This window comes from Aquarana catesbeiana, linkage group LG02, assembly GCF_042186555.1.
Source record: "Aquarana catesbeiana isolate 2022-GZ linkage group LG02, ASM4218655v1, whole genome shotgun sequence".
NCBI classification, from domain to species: domain Eukaryota; kingdom Metazoa; phylum Chordata; class Amphibia; order Anura; family Ranidae; genus Aquarana; species Aquarana catesbeiana.
Genome location: NC_133325.1, coordinates 378,207,671 through 378,226,002, shown reverse-complemented (window position 1 = coordinate 378,226,002; position 18,332 = coordinate 378,207,671). Strand labels below are relative to the sequence as shown.

The 18,332-nt window shown below is 42.3% G+C and overlaps 1 protein-coding gene across 1 annotated transcript in view; it reads right to left on the bottom strand.

The window, feature by feature from the left end:
- The window catches only part of LIG3 (DNA ligase 3), a 49,031-nt gene that overhangs the window by 17,421 nt on the left and 13,278 nt on the right, over positions 1–18,332 (bottom strand). The window contains exons 6-10 of the mRNA XM_073615124.1: positions 18,128–18,294; positions 8,039–8,116; positions 6,375–6,534; positions 3,429–3,584; positions 2,104–2,235 (exon numbers count right to left, since the gene is read on the bottom strand). Of these exons, the coding sequence (XP_073471225.1) occupies positions 2,104–2,235; positions 3,429–3,584; positions 6,375–6,534; positions 8,039–8,116; positions 18,128–18,294 (693 nt within the window). The remainder of the gene's footprint in view (positions 1–2,103; positions 2,236–3,428; positions 3,585–6,374; positions 6,535–8,038; positions 8,117–18,127; positions 18,295–18,332) is intronic.

The window sequence follows — 18,332 nt, the reverse complement described above, 5'->3', positions numbered from 1 at the left end:
GTGAAAAGACAGGAAAGTAACCACATGACTTCAGCATGCCAAATCACGGTGCGTTGTGATACAGCCAATCCTTGCAGAGCCGCTGAAGAAAGGAGTGGGGGAGGGAATTAAAAAATAATGCATGTCTCTTAGGCTAGTGCATGAGATGTAAATCACCTGTCACTCACAGCAAGGGGGAGGATTTGACAAAGTTTCTCAGTTTGTCAAGATTTATCTCACTGAACAATAAAAGAGGATTGCTCAGAGCTGGATTAACTCTGTGTGGCAAGACTGGGCTCAAATGATAGGAAATCTTATACTCTACAGTATGATATAAAAAAAAAAAAAAAACTGGGGGTTTACATGCACTTTAAGGTAAGATTTTCTTGCTTTGTTATATCGATCCAGCTTGTGAGTTAACGATATGCTCACTGAAGATAAAACCTCTGGGATTAAAATAAACTGGATAACTTTCAAAACATGTGAAACTACTGAATAGAATGTCAACGATCTGACAATCTGTGGCACACAAAAAACGCTTTCTGCTCTGAGCAGAACACAGTATATTGAAAGTTCTTAAAAATGGGAAGTTCACCTTTTGGGAAAAAATAATAAATGCACATTTTTTTGCAGGTTAAAAAATTTGCATTTATTATTATTTTTCTAAAGAGCCTGCAGAGCATTGTGGGTATAATCCAAGGCTCCTGAAGACTCAGCATAGTGGTCTGCTTGTACTTCTGGTACAGACAGGCAGTTACCCAAGAGCAAGAAGATCAATGGACTACAAAAGAGCTCAACAGCACCCTAAGTCCTCATGCACACGGACGTTTTTACAGCTGCTTTTTTGAGCTTTTTTTGCAGCTTAAAAAGGCCTGTCTATGTTAGTCTATGGCTTCATGCCCACCTAGGCGTTTTTGAGCTGCAAGTGGCATAGGCGTTTTTAAGCTGTAAAAAAAACCCAGGACCAGTGGGTTCTGAGAGACGTTTTTCAGCTGTAAAAACGCTCTAACGCTGAAAAACGCTCAAAAACGTCATTCACCAACGTTTTTTAGCGTTTTTGATCCATTGAAAAAAAAAAAAAAAAATTTGAAAAAAAAAAAAAACGCTCAAAAACGCTAACGCGAAAAAATGCTCAAAAACGCTAAAAAACGCTATTGCAAAAACGCTGAAAAAATATAAAAAAAATCACTGCAAAGATACTGGCGTTTTCATAACGTTTTTTTAACAGCCTGTGTGCATGAGGGCTCATAGTTCATTGAGAACAGCCGACAGCCTAAATGGCTGACGGTACTTGTAGGCATTTAATCACAGGAAGCGGTGAATGAATTGAAGCAGCCATGTGAGTGAAGCCCCACATGGCTGCACGGTTTACAAATTGAGGCCAGAGGTTGCCCTTGTAAATTCCATAAAATCTGGGACCTATGGGTGAGTTCAGACCGCACTATACCACCTGCTACCCAAGTTATTGGCCAGGGATAAGGATCTATGGTGGATGCTTTGTTTTCTCTTGACTAACGTATTCCGTATTTCTACTTGTGGTCGAGTTTGAGATATAGGATCGATACTTCTATGTTAAACCATGTATAATGAATTGACATGCTGTACATCATACATAGCGATATTTGAGCACCGTTTGCTCTACTTTCCTTGTTCTTGCTTATTTGTACTCATTATATTGTGTACAATAAAGTTACCCCTTAAAAAAAAAAAAAAAACCCACAATATCATATATATTTTAAAGTAGACACCCTGTACAATAAAATAGTGCCAGATTCAAATTTCTAAGTCATGCGGTATTAGTGCAACAGTTTGGCAGGCACAGAATTTCAGCAAAAATCATGCTAAAGTTAATTTTAGGGGACAAACGTAATACATTACCCAATTTTTGGCCATCTATCTATATATATCCCACTGTTGCTGATATATGCCATACGTTGATGGCAACAAAGGGCTTAAATCTTCCAAATATCCATTACCACACTATACTGTATATTGTTAGGTCGATCTTCTGCATACATTTTGTATAGGACCATGAAGTCATGCCTTTTAGCTTTGCTTTTTCTTCCGTAACACCTTTTTTAAGCATTCCTTATTTATAAAACACATCTGCAGGAAAAAATGTACCTTGTGAACGCCTAAGGTTCCAAATGGAAGGGGTTTGCCAGTCTTGGTATCAATAAGAAGCACTTCAGAGTCCAAGATAATGCTATTTCCACCAGGGAATGCTTTGGGTATATAGTCTTTGAAATGAGCAACCTGTATAGACAGATTTAGTCACATTAAATAGTAATGCACTACACACGAAAAAAAAAAAAAAAAAAAAAAAAATAACCTTATGACCTCTTTGCAATACCAAATGAATGATACGTGCCCTCCACACAAGCTTCATCATAGGACCTGTACTGAATATAACTGAATTAATCTTACATGGAAGCAGCTACTACTTAAACCATCAGGTTTTATGCTAGTTCTGGGACAGTCTGCTTTCTAAGAGATGCCAAGAAGGTGCTGTCATACTCTGGGACATAGCTGGAGAGATGGACAGCTGTAATTTCCATCTGAGGGTATTCACACATGATCCTTAACCACTTAAGCCCCAGACCATTTGGCTAGCCAAAGATCAGAGCACTTTTTCCGATTCGGCACTGCGTCGCTTTAACTGACAATTGTGCAGTCGTGGCTCCCAAACAAAATTTTCTATATCTATATCTATATCTATATATCTCTATATATATATCTATCTATCTATTTTACCAAAATCGCAAGCGAGTATTGATTGGTTTGCGCAAAAGTTATAGCGTGTACAAAATAGGGGATAGTTTGATGGCTTTTTTATTATTTTTTTTTTTTTACTAGTAATGGCGGGAATCTGCGATTATCGGGGCTGAGACATTATGGCGGACACGTCGGGCAATTTTGACACATTTTTGGGACCACTGGCATTTTTACAGCGATCAGTGCTATAAAATTGCATTGATTACTGTAAAAATGTCACTGGCAGTGAAGGGGTTAAGTGTGTCCTATTGTGTGTTCTAAGTAAGAGGGGGGATGGGACTGTGCAGGGGAGATGACAGATTGCTGTTCATACTCTGTATGAACAGACAATCTGTCTCTTCTCCCCTCAGAGAACCGGAAACTGTGTGTTTACACACACAGATCCTGTTTCTCTGTGTGCCCCGAGCCATCGCGGGAGCCGGACAGTGATCGCGACTGCTGGGCACTCGCATTGGCTCCGTGGGCGAGCAGGGGGCACGCGCAGCCCCTAGTGGCCGTCTATGTTACCGACGTAACATGACAGTAATTCACGCAGCCGAGCCATGCTGCCGCAGTACAACTGCAGCGGCTGGTCGGCATGCGGTTAAAAAGGCATACTCTAAGACTTCCATACCTATATAACAGTTCTCACAGAAAGGCAGAGAATAAGACAAAAAAAACTAAAAAGAACTTGCCTTGTGGGGAAGAACTGGCTTCAGGCTACGGCTAAAATAGCTGAAGTGATCACCATTTTTGTGCACTTGGACCCGTTCTCCATCGTACTTTATCTCTGCATACATTCCATTTGGACATTTCTTCATAGCATACTCCACAGATTTGCAGGCTTCAGCCTATAGAGATGTGAATACAAGCAACAGTTGGAACATAAATCTTTTCCCTATCCCTACACAATCACCATGTTAGGAGTTCCTTTCACAAATCACAATATAAAAACTCTACTTTAATCTGGCACCCTAGGTGCCAACAATAAAATATAACCACCACCAGTAATTTGCAACTGCAAGCCATCATGGACTGCAGTAGGTCATGTTTTAAGAATCCCAGGCAGAAGCACAAGAGGGCATAGAGATTCCTGTGATATGTTGTGCATTCCATTGGTGGTCACCAAGGATTGCAGTGGACAAGCACTGAATATTTTACCAATAAAGCAGTATAAAATAAAAGCTGATATGTAAATTTTCTACATGCTGAAATTTCTTCTCTCCACCCAAGCCTGTTATAAAATGCACGGATTTCTTTTCCAAGCTTCACAGATCTTATATAATGCAGCATTTGAAACTATTTTAGCTGACAACTGGGTGACAGATTAAAAGGAGATTGCTTAGCACATCTATACCCTTTTTAACAAAAGGAAGCTAGACAATGCTGAAATTGTGAGGTGATCTGCTTTGAGGACTCTTCTTTCAGGAATCTTCTAGGGCATATACTTGAAAAATGGTTCATTCCTTTCCAGCGTAAATTGGATAAATGGTTAAATATGCTATATACAAGCCCACATTTTAATACCAATAGAAAATTGAATGAGATGTAACAAATGTTCTAGAAATTCTAGACTTCTTACAAAAGGGGGCTACAGATTAGTTTATACATGTTCCAGTCACCCATCAGGGATACTTGTAAGGGTAAAGTTTAATCTGTCAGCTTGGTCATTGCTCTGTATCACCATGGCCCTATGGTTGGGGTGGTAGAAGCCACCTCCCTGGGGGTATGATGTCAGATTTTTGATGCTCAAATGCTGTTTTGCCTGAAAATTTGGCATTTTATATTGTAGCCCTGTAATTCTTAGTAATAACACACTTAAATCTGTCCAAACAAGAGTCTAGTAGACATTCCAGGTATGATAAAGTCTGAAACACGAAATCATAAATGATAATATTATAAGGATCTATAAATAATTATAACAAATATAATAATAATAATTATTCAAAAATGTAATCAAATGCACTGAAATTTGCTCAGTTGCAGAATTGTCACGGTCATTACTTTCAGTGTTTGATGACGAATTTCCCCACAAATCACTATCGCTCAATTCTGCAAGTGATTCTAATTATCGCTGTTTTCTAGCTGAAAACCGCTTTTGACATAAAGGGACACTTTTTTTGTCACACACACACACACACACACACACACACACACACACACACACACACACACACACACACAGGGCACTGGACAAAGCATTAGGGACAAAGGGGATGCGAAATAATTTGATACAGTAATGTAATCTGTAAGATTACAGTGTACTGTATGTAGTGTGTTTTTCACTTTTTGAATTTAGCGCAGTGATCTGTCCCCATGCATCGTGACACTCGCAGGGAATGGAGCCCGGCACGGTGATGAATTGAGTGGAGGACGGCTCGCACACACAGCGGGGAGACATCCATCGCAGGATCCTGGGGACAAGGTAAGTAACTTTCCCTGGATCCTGCGATGCAATCCCAAGTGTGGCTTGGGGTTACCACTTTTGGTAATGAAAATTCACCCCAAGCCACACTTGGGAATACCACCAGGAAGATTAAGAGCTTACGGACCGCCCCACGTACATATACTGCGGCAGGGTGGCCCGGCTGTGCAAAATCGTGTACCTGCAAACTGATTTTGTGCACGCGGTCTAGGGGGGCGGAGCACCGCTGGGACCCGCCGATCTTTCAGAGGAGAGTCAGAACAGCGGTCTGCCTATGTAAACAAGGCAGACCGCTGTTCTGTCAGGGAGCAAAAGACTTAACCCTTTGATTACCCCTGGTGTTAACTCATCTGCCAGTGCCATTTCCCGCTAAAAATCACTGATCGCTACCATTACTAGTAAAATCAAAAAAAATATATAAAAAAAGTCCCTAAATCTATCTCGTAGCTTGTAGACGCCATAATTTTTGCGCAAACCAATCAATACACACTTACATATTTTTGGTAAACAAATCGCAGTAACAGAATACATATTAGCCTAAATTGATGAGGAAATGTGTTTTTAATTTTTTATTGGTTATGTTTTAAGGCAGAAAGTAATTTTTTTTTTTTTTTTTTTAAAAAGGTGTGTTTTTTTTGTTTATAGCACAAAAAAAAAAAAAAAAAAAATATAATATATAAATATAATTGTTTATATATTATATATATTTATTGCCCACACCACACAATTGTCAGTTAAAGTAAAGCAGTACCGCATCGCAAAAAATGGCCTGGTCAGGAAGTGGGAAAAACCTTCCGGAGCTGAAATGGTTAAACTATTTGTTTTTTTACTTCCAATGGCACCAAATTTATTGGAAAGAAACAGATATAAAATTTGAAAGAGCGTTCACCAAGTAGTCTAAAAACATTTAGCTTCTTTTTCATTGTGCAGCTTACTTTGTGTGTATATATACATGGATTTTATGGGAGCACATACGAAGGTTTGCAAAAGGAAATAGTCCTAGGGATTTTATGGGAGATCAGGTATCAATGCAGTTTTCCCAGAGCAATCTACATTTCCAAAGATTACTGCAAATCCTTGCTAATCCTGTAAATTTTGCGAACTATCATGCTGGGATCCAAAACAATGCAACCTTAAAATGAATACAACTGTAAGACAATATTAGAAATACAGGCACCCATTTATGGAGTACAGGTATGTATGATAACGTTCATACCAACATAGGTTGAACAGGCGTCATAAGCGTAGCTTTTACGCTTAGTGTGCGTTTCATGCCTGGTGCCTGCTGCTGGTTTTGTAGCACACGTTCCACCACATCTCCCAAATTGCGAGAAGCTTTGAATGCATCATATGCATTAGGATCAAGAGCATCAAGTCTAGAAAAAAAAAAAAAGAAATTACAGAATTAGGACCTTAGAACTATGGGCAAAATTGTTTTAATTAATTTAATAAGTGTTAAAACCTGTCAGATTTTTTTCGCCATCTATGTCCTATTTAGGAGATTTCCCTTCAGTTCCTGTCCCATAGCCAAACAGGAAGTGAGAGGAAATCCCTGCAAATAAAATGGAAATTCATTGGGGACCCCAAGATCACTGGAACTAGTGTTCCCATTGGAAGATTTCCCGCTATTACTTTGAGGACAACCCAAAATTTGAGATTTTTTACCTTCACTTTTAATAATGGTAACAAGACAAATAAAGGAGGGCGAGTACAGACAGCAATTAAAACTAACAGGTGTTCTAATCCCAAAACTAAAAACAAAACGTTTTGATTTTAATTATACTTTACTTTTACCTAAGTAGCTAACATTCAGCAAAAAATACACAATTCACGATTAATAGGTTTATATTGCTACTCCCCTCCCCCCGTCACTGTACTGTTATAATACTATAAATCAAAAGTTGAAATCTGGAATGAAAGCAAAAGCTTGCCATGTATGCAAAAAAGGAGCAGGCCTATACAATGGTGGACTTTCAAAAAGCTGTACTGAACCAAGCAGGTCACAGACATCTCAGGGGAGTGGGAACACATACGTATGGGGCTTGTTAGAGAGGCCAGGAGAAGGCATTGGGTCCTATTAGGCCCCTTTCACACGGGACGGATCCGTGTTGATCCGCCCCGTGTTTATCCGCTGCTCAGCGGGGATCGCTCCGCTTTCCCCAGCTGAGCAGGCAGATGACAGGGCGGGACCCGCACACTGTGCAGGGACCGCCCTGTCAGATCTCCGCTCTCCCCTATGGGGGATCGGAGGAACACGGACCGTCTGTCCGTGTTCCTCCGATCCGCTCTGCAGACGGATAGAAAAATAGGATTTTCTTCCGTCCGCAGAATCGGACGAGAGCGGAGGCGGACGACATCGGGTGTTAGCGGATGTACATCCGCTGACACCCGCTATCCCATATGGATGCATGTATGTCCGTATTTCATCCGAAAACGGATGGATGAAATATGGACATACGGTCCGCATGTGTGAAAGGGGCCTTAAGGGTACCTGCACTAAAAAAAAGCCTTTATTACTTTCACCTGCCCTAACATCATGGATGGCTCTATCCAATCAACTAATCAAATATGTACATTTTTACACAATACAGGAGTCAGCAAAGAGCTTAGGTTCAAATTAGATCCAGAAAGAAATGTGGTATACCACAATTTTTCTACAATGAGAGTTTTGGCATGTACTATGCATATTTAAAAACTGGGTTTGGCATTTCTGACCATATGATGATAGCAAAGACAGTCAGAACCTTCCACTAACATTTTCAAATATAGGAGCCATTGTACTTTAAAAACATGTAAACGTACACTCCTTGTACAAGAAGATACCTCAGATTGTTTAACACACACCATATACATATATAATCACACATAAATAACACTTACACATGTTTGGCTCCTGCATTCATTTTCAAATCGTGCTTGATTAGCCGAATGATGCACTTCAGATCATTACTAGTACATCTGCAAATAAAATAATGGATTCTACATATGTAAAGCCTTTTGGAATGTTTTTTGCCATTTATCGCAAAATTTCCTGATAGCCGTCTTTAATATAACAAGGTGCAAAGGAATGAGGTTTTTCATGTAACCAATGTGAGAAACTTTACAGTAGTGAGGTAAAACCATACATTTTCCTGAATTCTCACACCTACCCTCCACTTAAAAATTAAAGCTGGAGGTTGACCCCCCCCCCCCCAAAAAAAAAAAAAAAAAAAAAGTCAAACTGATGAAACGCTGCGCTGTACAAGTAGAACAAAAGTCTTGTTCATTTTCTTATACATAGAAAAAAGTGGGCGGAGCAGCGTTCAGTCACATGACCTGTCAAAGTTATGAGACCAACCTCGATCAGGGAGACCCTGCAAGCTCTACATGGTGGCCTAAAGTTAACAAGTTACTTACTAAAAAGGTAGTGATGAGAACACTGCGCTATCCAGCAGAGTGGCCAGCAATATTTGCTCATATTTTAAAATAGACACTTTGGCCTCAAAATGCAACAAAAGTAGGATTTTTATAACAGCTTACCTGTAAAATCCTTTTCTTGGAGTACATCATGGGACACAGAGCCTTAATTACTTAATGGGTTATAGGCCACTTTCAGGTGATGGACACTGGTTATACCCAATCCAAGACGTTCACTCCCTACATAATCTCTCCTCCTTCCAGGAGCACATCCGTTTTTGTAGCAAAGCAATATACTTAAATCCCAAAAAAGAGGGGAGGGACCTCTGTGTCCCATGATGTACTCCAAGAAAAGGATTTTACAGGTAAGCTGTTCTAAAAATCCTATTTTCTTTATTGTACATCATGGGACACAGAGCCTTAAGTAATTACTTAATGGGACGTCCCATAGCAATGCTACTTGAGGGGAGGGAGACAACCCAGAGGGTACCTCCAGACTTGAGGACCTATGCTGCTGCCTGCAGCACACTGTGCCCAAAGGCGATATCCTCATACCTTCTTACATCCAGCTGATAACATTTTGTGAATGTATACACTGAAGACCAAGTTGCGGCCTTACAGATCTGAGCCATGGAGGCCTGATGACACACTGCCCAAGAAGCACTAACCGCCTTAGTAGAGTGCGTCTTAACTTGAAAAGAGGGAATCTTACCCCTTAAATCATAAGTTTGAATTATCACTTGCCTGTCCTTTCTTAGGACCCTCTGGCAGAATAAATAAGACATCAGTCTTATGAATCTGAGCAGTTGCCTTTAACCACTTCAGCCCCAGATGAATTTACCCCCTTCCTGACCAGAGCACTTTTTGAGATTCGGCACTGCTTCGCTTAAACTGACAATTGCGCGGTCGTGCAACAAGGCTCCCAAACAAAATTGACGTCCTTTTTTTTGCCACAAATAGAGCTTTCTTTTGGTGGTATTTGATCACCCCTGCGCTTTTTATTTTTTGCGCTATAAACAAAAAAAGTGTGACAATTTGAAAAAAACGCATTATTTTTTACTATAATAAATATCCCCCAAAAATATATAAAAAAAATTTCCTCAGTTTAGGCCGATACATATTCTTCTACATATTTTTGGTTAAAAAAAAAAAAAAATCGCAATAAGCGATTGATCGGTATGCGCAAAAGTTATAGCATTTACAAAAAAGGGGATAGGTTTATGGCATTTTTATTGTTTTTTTTTTTTTTTTTAAATGGCGGCGATCAGCGATTTTTATTGTGACTGCGACATTATGGCGGACACATCGGACATTTTTGGGACCATTGTCATTTATACAGCAATCAGTGCTATACAAAGGCACTGATTCCTGTGTAAATGACACTGGCAGTGAAGGGGTTAACCACTAGGTGGCAGTGTAGGGGTTAAGTGTCCTAGGAGCATGTTTCTAACTGAGGGACATGGCTCTGTGTGACACGTCACTGATCTCTGCTCCGATGACAGGGAGCAGAGATCAGTGACACTGTCACTAGGCAGAACGTGGAGATGCTTGTTTACATTAGCATCTCCCCGTTCTTCCTCCCCGTAAGGCGATCGCGGGTATCCCGGACTCATGGATCTTGTCGCGCGCGCTCCCCGTTGGCCACCTCTTAAAGGGGAATGTACAGGTACGTGTTTCTGCCTGTACGAGCCCTTCTGCTGCAGTATATCTACATGAGGCGGTCAGCAAGCGGTTAAATAGATTTTCACTGCTCTCACCACATCAAGACAATGTAGTGACTTTTCTTCCCTGGAACATGGTTTTGGAAAAAATGATGGCAGGACAACATCTTGGTTCAGGTGAAAACCTGAAATCACTTTTGGCAAAAAGCCTGGACGCGTGTCCTCATGAAAAATCAAATATGGCTCTTTACAAGATAGAGCAGCCAATTCCGAAACCCTCCTTGCTGAGGATATAGTAACCAAAAATACCAACTTCCTTGTCAAAAGGACTAAGGGAATGTTGTATCGGTTCAAATGGCTGTTTTTGTAACACAAAACTAAGTTCAATTCCCAAGGGTTCAAGGGAGGTTTGACGTGCGGATTAAGCCACATTACCCCTTGTATAAAACCCCGGACTAAAGAATGAGTAGCAAGTGGTCTTTAAAATAAGACTGATAAAGCTGAGACTTGGCCTTTAATAGTACTCAAGGCCAATTTCATTTCTACCCCTAATTGTAGAAAGGCAAGAATTCTGCCTATGATACATCTCCAAGGGTGCAAACCCTTGGATTCACACCAGAAAACATAAGCCCTCCGGACCCTAATATATAGTTCTGGAAGCCAGCTTCCTTGCATTAATCAGGGTAGAGATAACTGACCCAGAAAGCCCACGTTTCTTCAGAATGTGGGTTTTAATAGCCAAGCCATTAAATTTAAAGACCATAAGGAAGAATGGAATATCAGTCCCTGTGAGAGCAGATCTGGTCGTAGTATGAGGGACCATGGGCCCTCCACTGCCATCTTTACGAATTCTGCATACCATGACCTTCTGGGCCATGCTGGTGCCACCATAATTACCGGCTTTCTTTCCAGCTTGATCCTGCAAAGAATTTGAGGCAGCAACTGAACAGGGGGGAATGCATAGATCAGTGAGAACTGATCCCATGGGGTCACCAACTCATCTGTTCCGCATGAGAGTGGATCCCTTGTTCTGGCCACAAAGTTGACTAACTTCATGTTGAACCTGGATGCTAGGAGATCTACGTCCGGAGTCCCCCATCTTTGGCAAACAGCTCGAAATATGTTGTGGTAAAGAGACCATTCCGCTGGGAATAACTGCTGGCGACTTAAGTAGTCCGCCTGCCTATTCTCTACTCCTGGAATGAAGACTGCCGATAGGCACGGAACATTCCTTTCTGCCGAAGCTGGTTCACCTCTCTCTGCACTGATAGACTTTTGGTGCCCCCTTGGTGATTGATATAGGCCACAGCTGTGGCATTGAACCCTGACAAGACAATCCCGTAACGTGAAAGTCCAGCTCTTTAGAGCCAGACATACTGCCTGAATCTCTAGGATATTGATGGGCAAGGTTCTTTTGGTTCTTGACCACTGTCCCTGGACAGTTGTCTTTTCTAGTACTGCTTACCACTTTCCAGATGACTGGTCTGGAGGATTTTGCATTCAGCAGATTCTGGGTTAGCAACCACCAAGTGAGGCTTTGGGACACTCTTGGGGGCAGCTGCATTGACAAGTCTAAAGCTTGAATTGTTTTGTTCCAAGCAGACAGGATGTTGTTTTGCAACAGTCTTGAATGAAACTGGGCATAGGGAACTGCTTCGAATGAAGCCACCATGGTTCCTAGCAACCTCATGCAAAGACGAATGGAGGGATCGCCATTTGACCTGACCATCCGCATCAGCTCTCTTTATGGAGTTGATCTTTGCCTGAGGCAAGAACACCTTTTCCTGGGCTGTGTCTATCATCAGACCCAAGTACTCCAGCCTTTTTAGCTTTATTAAGGAAGATTTCTCTAGGTTGAGAACCCAACCCAAACTTTCCAGATAGTTGGTTGTAGTGCGTACAATTTGCTCCAAACGAGCCACCGACTGATCTATTAGTAATAGATTGTCTAGGTACGCTACGACTGTTATGCCCCGTGCCCTAAACCTGAAGAAGTGGGGCCAGCACTTTTGTGAACATCCGGGGTGCTGTGGCTAGCCCGAAGGGCAGGGCTACAAACTGGAAATGCTGCTGTTCTAACTCAAACTGCAGAAACTTTTGATGAGCGGAAAATATAGGGACATGCAGATATGCATCCCTGATGTCGATTGATGCCAGGAGTTCTCCTCCTAGAACGATAGAAACTACTGACCTGATCGTTTCCATGCGAAAGGAGCGGATCTTCAGGAACCGATTTAAATTGCTTAGATCTAGAATGGGTCCGACGTCTCCATTTGGTTTTGGTACCATGAAAAGATTTGAACAAAACCCCAGACCTTGCTCTTTTGTGGGGATCTGTATGATCACCCCTTGAGATATTAATCGGCCTAATGCCCGAAACAGAGATGGTCTTTTCTCTGGATCTTTGGGAACGCTTGACCTCGGGAAGCGAGACAGTGGAAAGTCCCGAAATTCCACCTTGTACCCCAGTGTTACCGTGGAGATGACCCATCTGTCCTGAATTTCCTCTTTCCAGACTTCTGAAAACTGCAGTCTTCCCCCCCACTTTGGTGAGGGGGGTTGCCTCTTCATGATGAGGCTTTAGGATTCTACTTTGTAGGTTTCCGACCCCAGGACTTCTTTTGAGCCTGGGTCTGACCATGAGGTTTTCCTCTAGAGTCTGACGGAGGAGGCCGTCACCACTGCCTAGAGGCGGAAGCCCCTGGCGCAGAGGAAAGTGCCTGTTTAAATGAAGGGCATTTATACTTTCTTTTGACTAGCAAAAGAGTACTTTTCCCACTAGAAATTGTTTGGATATATTTGTCCAAGTCTTCTCCAAAAATAGTCGCTCCCCATGAAAAAGGGAACCCAGTTAGGTTTTTACATGGTGCTTCAGCTGAGCAATTTTTTTTAACCACAGGATTCTACGCATATGCATAAGCGTAAGACGGGATGCCTGGTGAATAGAATCTTTAATGGCATCAATGGCAAAGCATAATGCTTTTGGTAGTTCAGCCAAATCCCGAGCTTGTTGTGCAGGAAGCTCTCTAAGAGCCTGTTTAAATTGGTCCTTTAGGGATTGACCGATGCCTATTGCAGCGACTGCAGGCTGAGTAACGGCACCTGCCATGGAAAAAGAAGAATTTAACAGGGATTCCAACTTTTTATCTGTTGGATCCTTAACCACTTCAATACCAGGCACTTAGACACCTTCCCGCCCAGGCCAATTTTCAGCTTTCAGCGCTGTTAGAATTTGAATGACAATTGCGCGGTCATGCTACACTGTACTCAAACAATTTTTTTATCATTTTGTTCCCACAAATAGAGCTTTATGTGGTATTTGATCACCTCTGCGGTTTTTATTTTTTGCGCAACAAACAAAAGACCGAAAATTTTGAAAAAAAAAAAAAAAAACAAACAAGTTTTTCTTTGTTTCTGTTAAAATTTTTTGTAAATAAATACGTTTTCTTCTTCAATGACGGGCACTGATATGGCTGCACTGATGGACACCAATGAGGTGGCACCAATAGGCACTCGTAGGTGGCATTGATGGGTACTTATGGGTGGCATTGATGGGTACATATGGGTGGCACTGATGGGCACCACTGACACTGATGCCCCTAAGGGTGGCATTGCTGGGCATCACTGCAATATAATGGTGCCAATCAGTTCCCATTTGTGGGCACTGACTGGGCACATTCCTGGCCATCCATATGTTGCCCCGTTCCCCGGTGGTCCAGTGTGGTCATCTGAGGGGGGGCTGCGCTGATAAACAATCAGCGCAGAGACCCCCCCCCCCCGCCAGGAGAGCCGCTGATCGGCTCCCCTTGTGTCTGTCAGACGAGAGTGAGGAAAAGCCGATCAACGGCTCTTCCTATTGACATCGTGATCAGCCCTGATTGGACATGGCTGATCATGTGGTAAAGAGCCTCCACCGGAGGCTCTTTACCAAGATCAGTGGAGCGGTGTGGCAGACTGCCACACCTCTCCACCGATCGCAGCGATGCGTGGGCGCACGGTGGCATGTTATCCTTCTGGACGTCATATGACGCCCAGTCAGGATAACAGAACCACCGCCCAGCCGTCAATCTGCTATAGGCCGGGCGGGAAGTGTTTAAGCACCTGTGCATGGTTGTATTTTCCATCTTTTGGAGAATTTCTCCTCCAGGGGATATAGAAGTGAAAATCTCATAGAAGGGAGAAAATGCTTATCTGGGTGATCCCATTCAGCAAAAAAATAAGCTGTTCTAGTAATGCATGTGCAGGAAACGCATGCAACAGCTGAGGTTTTAAAGGAACCCAAGGAAGAAATCGAGCTTTCAGGAGACTGTGTTAGGGGCAGCATGAAAGTGGAACAAACCATCTCCGTAAGTTTGTATCAGCAATTTCTCAGATTGTGAGGCTGAAAAAGGTTCATCTAACGTTGTTTCCTCCACAGAGGAATCATTGGTTTGTTTTTCCTCCTAATCAACCGAGGTTAACACCTCATCCTGAGCCCACTGTTCTCCTTGCAAAGGTTCTGAAGTGGGGGAGGGGGATCTAGCACGCTTCCTATCCATTTGAATGGAGGATGCAATTAAAGCCACTAATCTTCCATCAAGACCCTGCAGGGAGGAGGAAAGGACATCTTCAGTCACGTATACAGGGGATGAGATGTGAGAAGCAGCAGCACCATCAATAGCGCACCCTGGCTTGCCATAACTGGTAATTCAGTAATGCCAGTTTTGCAACCCATACGTGTCCCACAGCTCGTGTCCCTGTCTTGCAGGCTGCTTGTCTCTTCCTCATCAGCCGAAGAGCTGTAGCTTAATCTGTTTAGCCTGCCGTGCGTCCTCGTGGACGTTCATGGCACCGCGTTTAGGACCCGCCTCCTCCAAGAAAAATTCTGCCCCTTTTATTATTTAAAAATATTCCCACGCTTGTGTGCAGCGTTTTCGGTCCACAGACCCAACACGAGGGGGGAGTGGAAGCAGAGACCCATCCAGCAGTAGGCAGACAAACAACAGTAAAAACAGCCACAGTAAAACAATTCGCAATAGCAGCGGCACCTCTGCACGGGGGTCGGTAATGTAAGGGGGGTACAGCGCTGATGTCCCCCTAACCCTCTGGTCCCATCAGGGGGTAGAAAGAAAACATTTTGCAGATTTCCTTTTACCTTGAAAAATCTCCCTCCACACGCTGCTGCAACCACACACAGACTAAGCTTTACAGTGAAGACAACAGAGTAAGGTATATGCATAGACTCACTCTAGTGGACAATTAAGTCATGACAACATTTTTTCCCTAATGGGAGAATACCTAGGTGTTTTTAATACCCAAGTTTCTTCCCTTACCTTTTCCCCGCCGCAGGATTTGCTGAAACAGACAATCCAACCTTCACCCATCACGGCGGGCTGCATTTAGCAAACCTTCAAGGACCGGGTCCCTAAAACGGGGTTCCAACTCCCTTGGACCTGTAAAAATAACCCACCAGGAAAGCTAGGTAATGTAGCAAGACCAAAGTCCTGGGTTACTGGGGTCCAGCCCTTCAAAGAGGCATTACAGGCAAAACCTTGTGCTTCGGATACGAGGCCCCCAGGTACCATCCTTTTAGGCCTTAGCGGCACTTTGGATGGATCTGGTCTTTATGGAGGCTATTTAAATCCAGCATGGATCCCTCCTAGTGGAGCTCCTCAGAGCACATCTTCACTTGTGACCAACACCTTAGAGACTGGCGAAAAAACGGATGTGCTCCTGGAAGGAGGAGGGGTTATATAGGGAGTGAACTTCTTCGATTGGGTATAACCAGTGTCCATCACCTGAAGGTGGCCTATAACCCATTAATTACTTAAGGCTCTGTGTCCCATGATGTACGATAAAGAAATAGAACCACTGTGTGGTTTGTTAACCAATGCCATTATTAAAGTGATTGTACATAAACCCAGTGAAATGACAAGCCCCAGGTGATATACAGAAATAAACCAAATGCTCCTACGCAAGTCCTACCTGTTTATCGGCAGCCCTCTATTCTTTACAGCCTTCTAAAACACACATATCAAAAAGGCTACTTCTCAGCTCAAGCAGGCAGGTGGCGGGAATCCGATGTCACACACTGCACAGCACAGAGATGGGAGCCGAGTGTATTCTCAGACCTGAGTGGAGGGAAAGGCCTCACCCCCTCTACACAGTCTCATAAGGAAACAAATAGCTGAGGCTGTCTATCGCCTTGTGCTTTTGGGTGGGGGTTATAACATGTTAGAAGAAATGATTGATGCAGATAGTAGCGCGAAGAGAGAGGACTTGGTGCTTGGATGGAGGCTAGTACACACTAGAGGTCGACCGATATGGGTTTTTCTCTGGCCGATGCCGATATTTAGAAATCGCGGCAGCCGATGGCCGATATATGATGCCAATTTTTTTGGGCCGATATGTTAAGCCGATTTTTTTTTTCCCTTCATCTCATGAAATCTAACAGTTAGACCCCTTTCACAATGGGGCGTGCCTGCAAAACGGCTCCCCTGCAGTCTCAATGTGAAAGCTCGAGTGCTTTCACAGGGAGGCGATGCGCTGGCAGGATGTTAAAAAAGTCCTGCAAACAGCATCTTTGGAGCGGTGTATACCGCTCCTCCACCACTCCTGCCCATTGAAATTAATGCGCACCGCTGCCGAAGCGCATGCAAAGCCATTCGACGTGTGCTTTCAACCCCTACCTCGGGCGCTAGGTGGGTTATAAGCAGCCGAATAGCGCCGCTAAAATGACGGTAAAGCGTTGTTAAAACTAGCAGTGTTTTACCGTCAACGCCTGCCCGCTCCAGTGTGAAAAGCAGCCATAAGTGATACAGAAACGTTCTTACATTTAAACAAGCAATGCAAACTTTTTTTTTTTTTTTTGTTTCCAAAAAAAGGGCAAACTTTACTGCTTAGTTTTTTTTAAAATTCATTCGTGTATTTTTTCTAAAAAAAACTGCGTTTGAAAGACCGCTGCGCAAATACCGTGTGACATAAAATATTGCAGCAACCGCTATTTTATTCCCTAGGGTCTCTGATTATATATATATATATATATATATATATATATATATATATATATATATATATATATAAATATAAATATAAATATAATTTTGGGGGTTCTAAGTGATTTTCAGGCAGAAAATACAGGATTTTTACTTGTAAGCAACAAATGTCAGAAAAGATTTAGTCTTTAAATGGTTAAACTGAGAACTCCTACACACAGAGTTCAGTTCATTGACAAGTGGAAACATATCTTTTTAGTTTTTTTTATCAGACTTGGCAGGCTGCCCAGAGAGGAGAGAAGTCTCTCCACAGAAGACTTCAGGCAACTTGCATTGACTTCTATTACAGAAGTCATTTGCAAGTCACGCTGAAGTTATAATCGGCCTTATTTATCAGCACAATCGGCTGATGCCGATTAATTAAAAAATGCCAAATATCGGTCGACCTCTAGTACACACTATAGAGGGATAGGCTCCATTCATTTTTCATTTCAGAGGTTTACAACCACGTGAAAGGTTATAAAGACTCTCAAAAGAATGCAATGAGTTCTGTGAATGAAGGAGGTTTGGATGAACATCATAACCCCCACTCCTCCAAACACAATTCTCTATTGTTTGCAAAAAGAATGAAAGACATTTTCTCAAAGTAAGCAACCACCATACTGTACAAGGTGACTGAAAGTAAACATTTTACGGGATGCTGCAGTTAGTGGCAATTTTTACAGTCCAAATATAGTTTTTGAACTCTCGTACATTTTGGTACACTCAATGGACTTTGTTAGTGATCATAGACCTAGAATTGATCAGTAAGCAAAGGGCAAAAATAAAATCTAGTTGTTAAGCACACACAAAAGAAACAGACATAACATATGATATAGTTATAAAAAGGTTTGATGTCCCACACATACACTGAATTTGTCAGCACTTGACAATATTACCTGCATGCGATGTCCTCCAGTACTTTCTGCTGGTCTTCTTCTTTGGTCATTTTAGAAAGTTGGTTCAGCAGGTCATCTACTTCTTGAATTGTCAAGAGACTCTTAGCAGCTGGTGGAAACGTTTTACTTTCTTCAAAGAAAATCCGAACAGTCTCGGAAACATCTCCCTACAAATACATGGTTGCTTTAGGCACAATGATCAAAG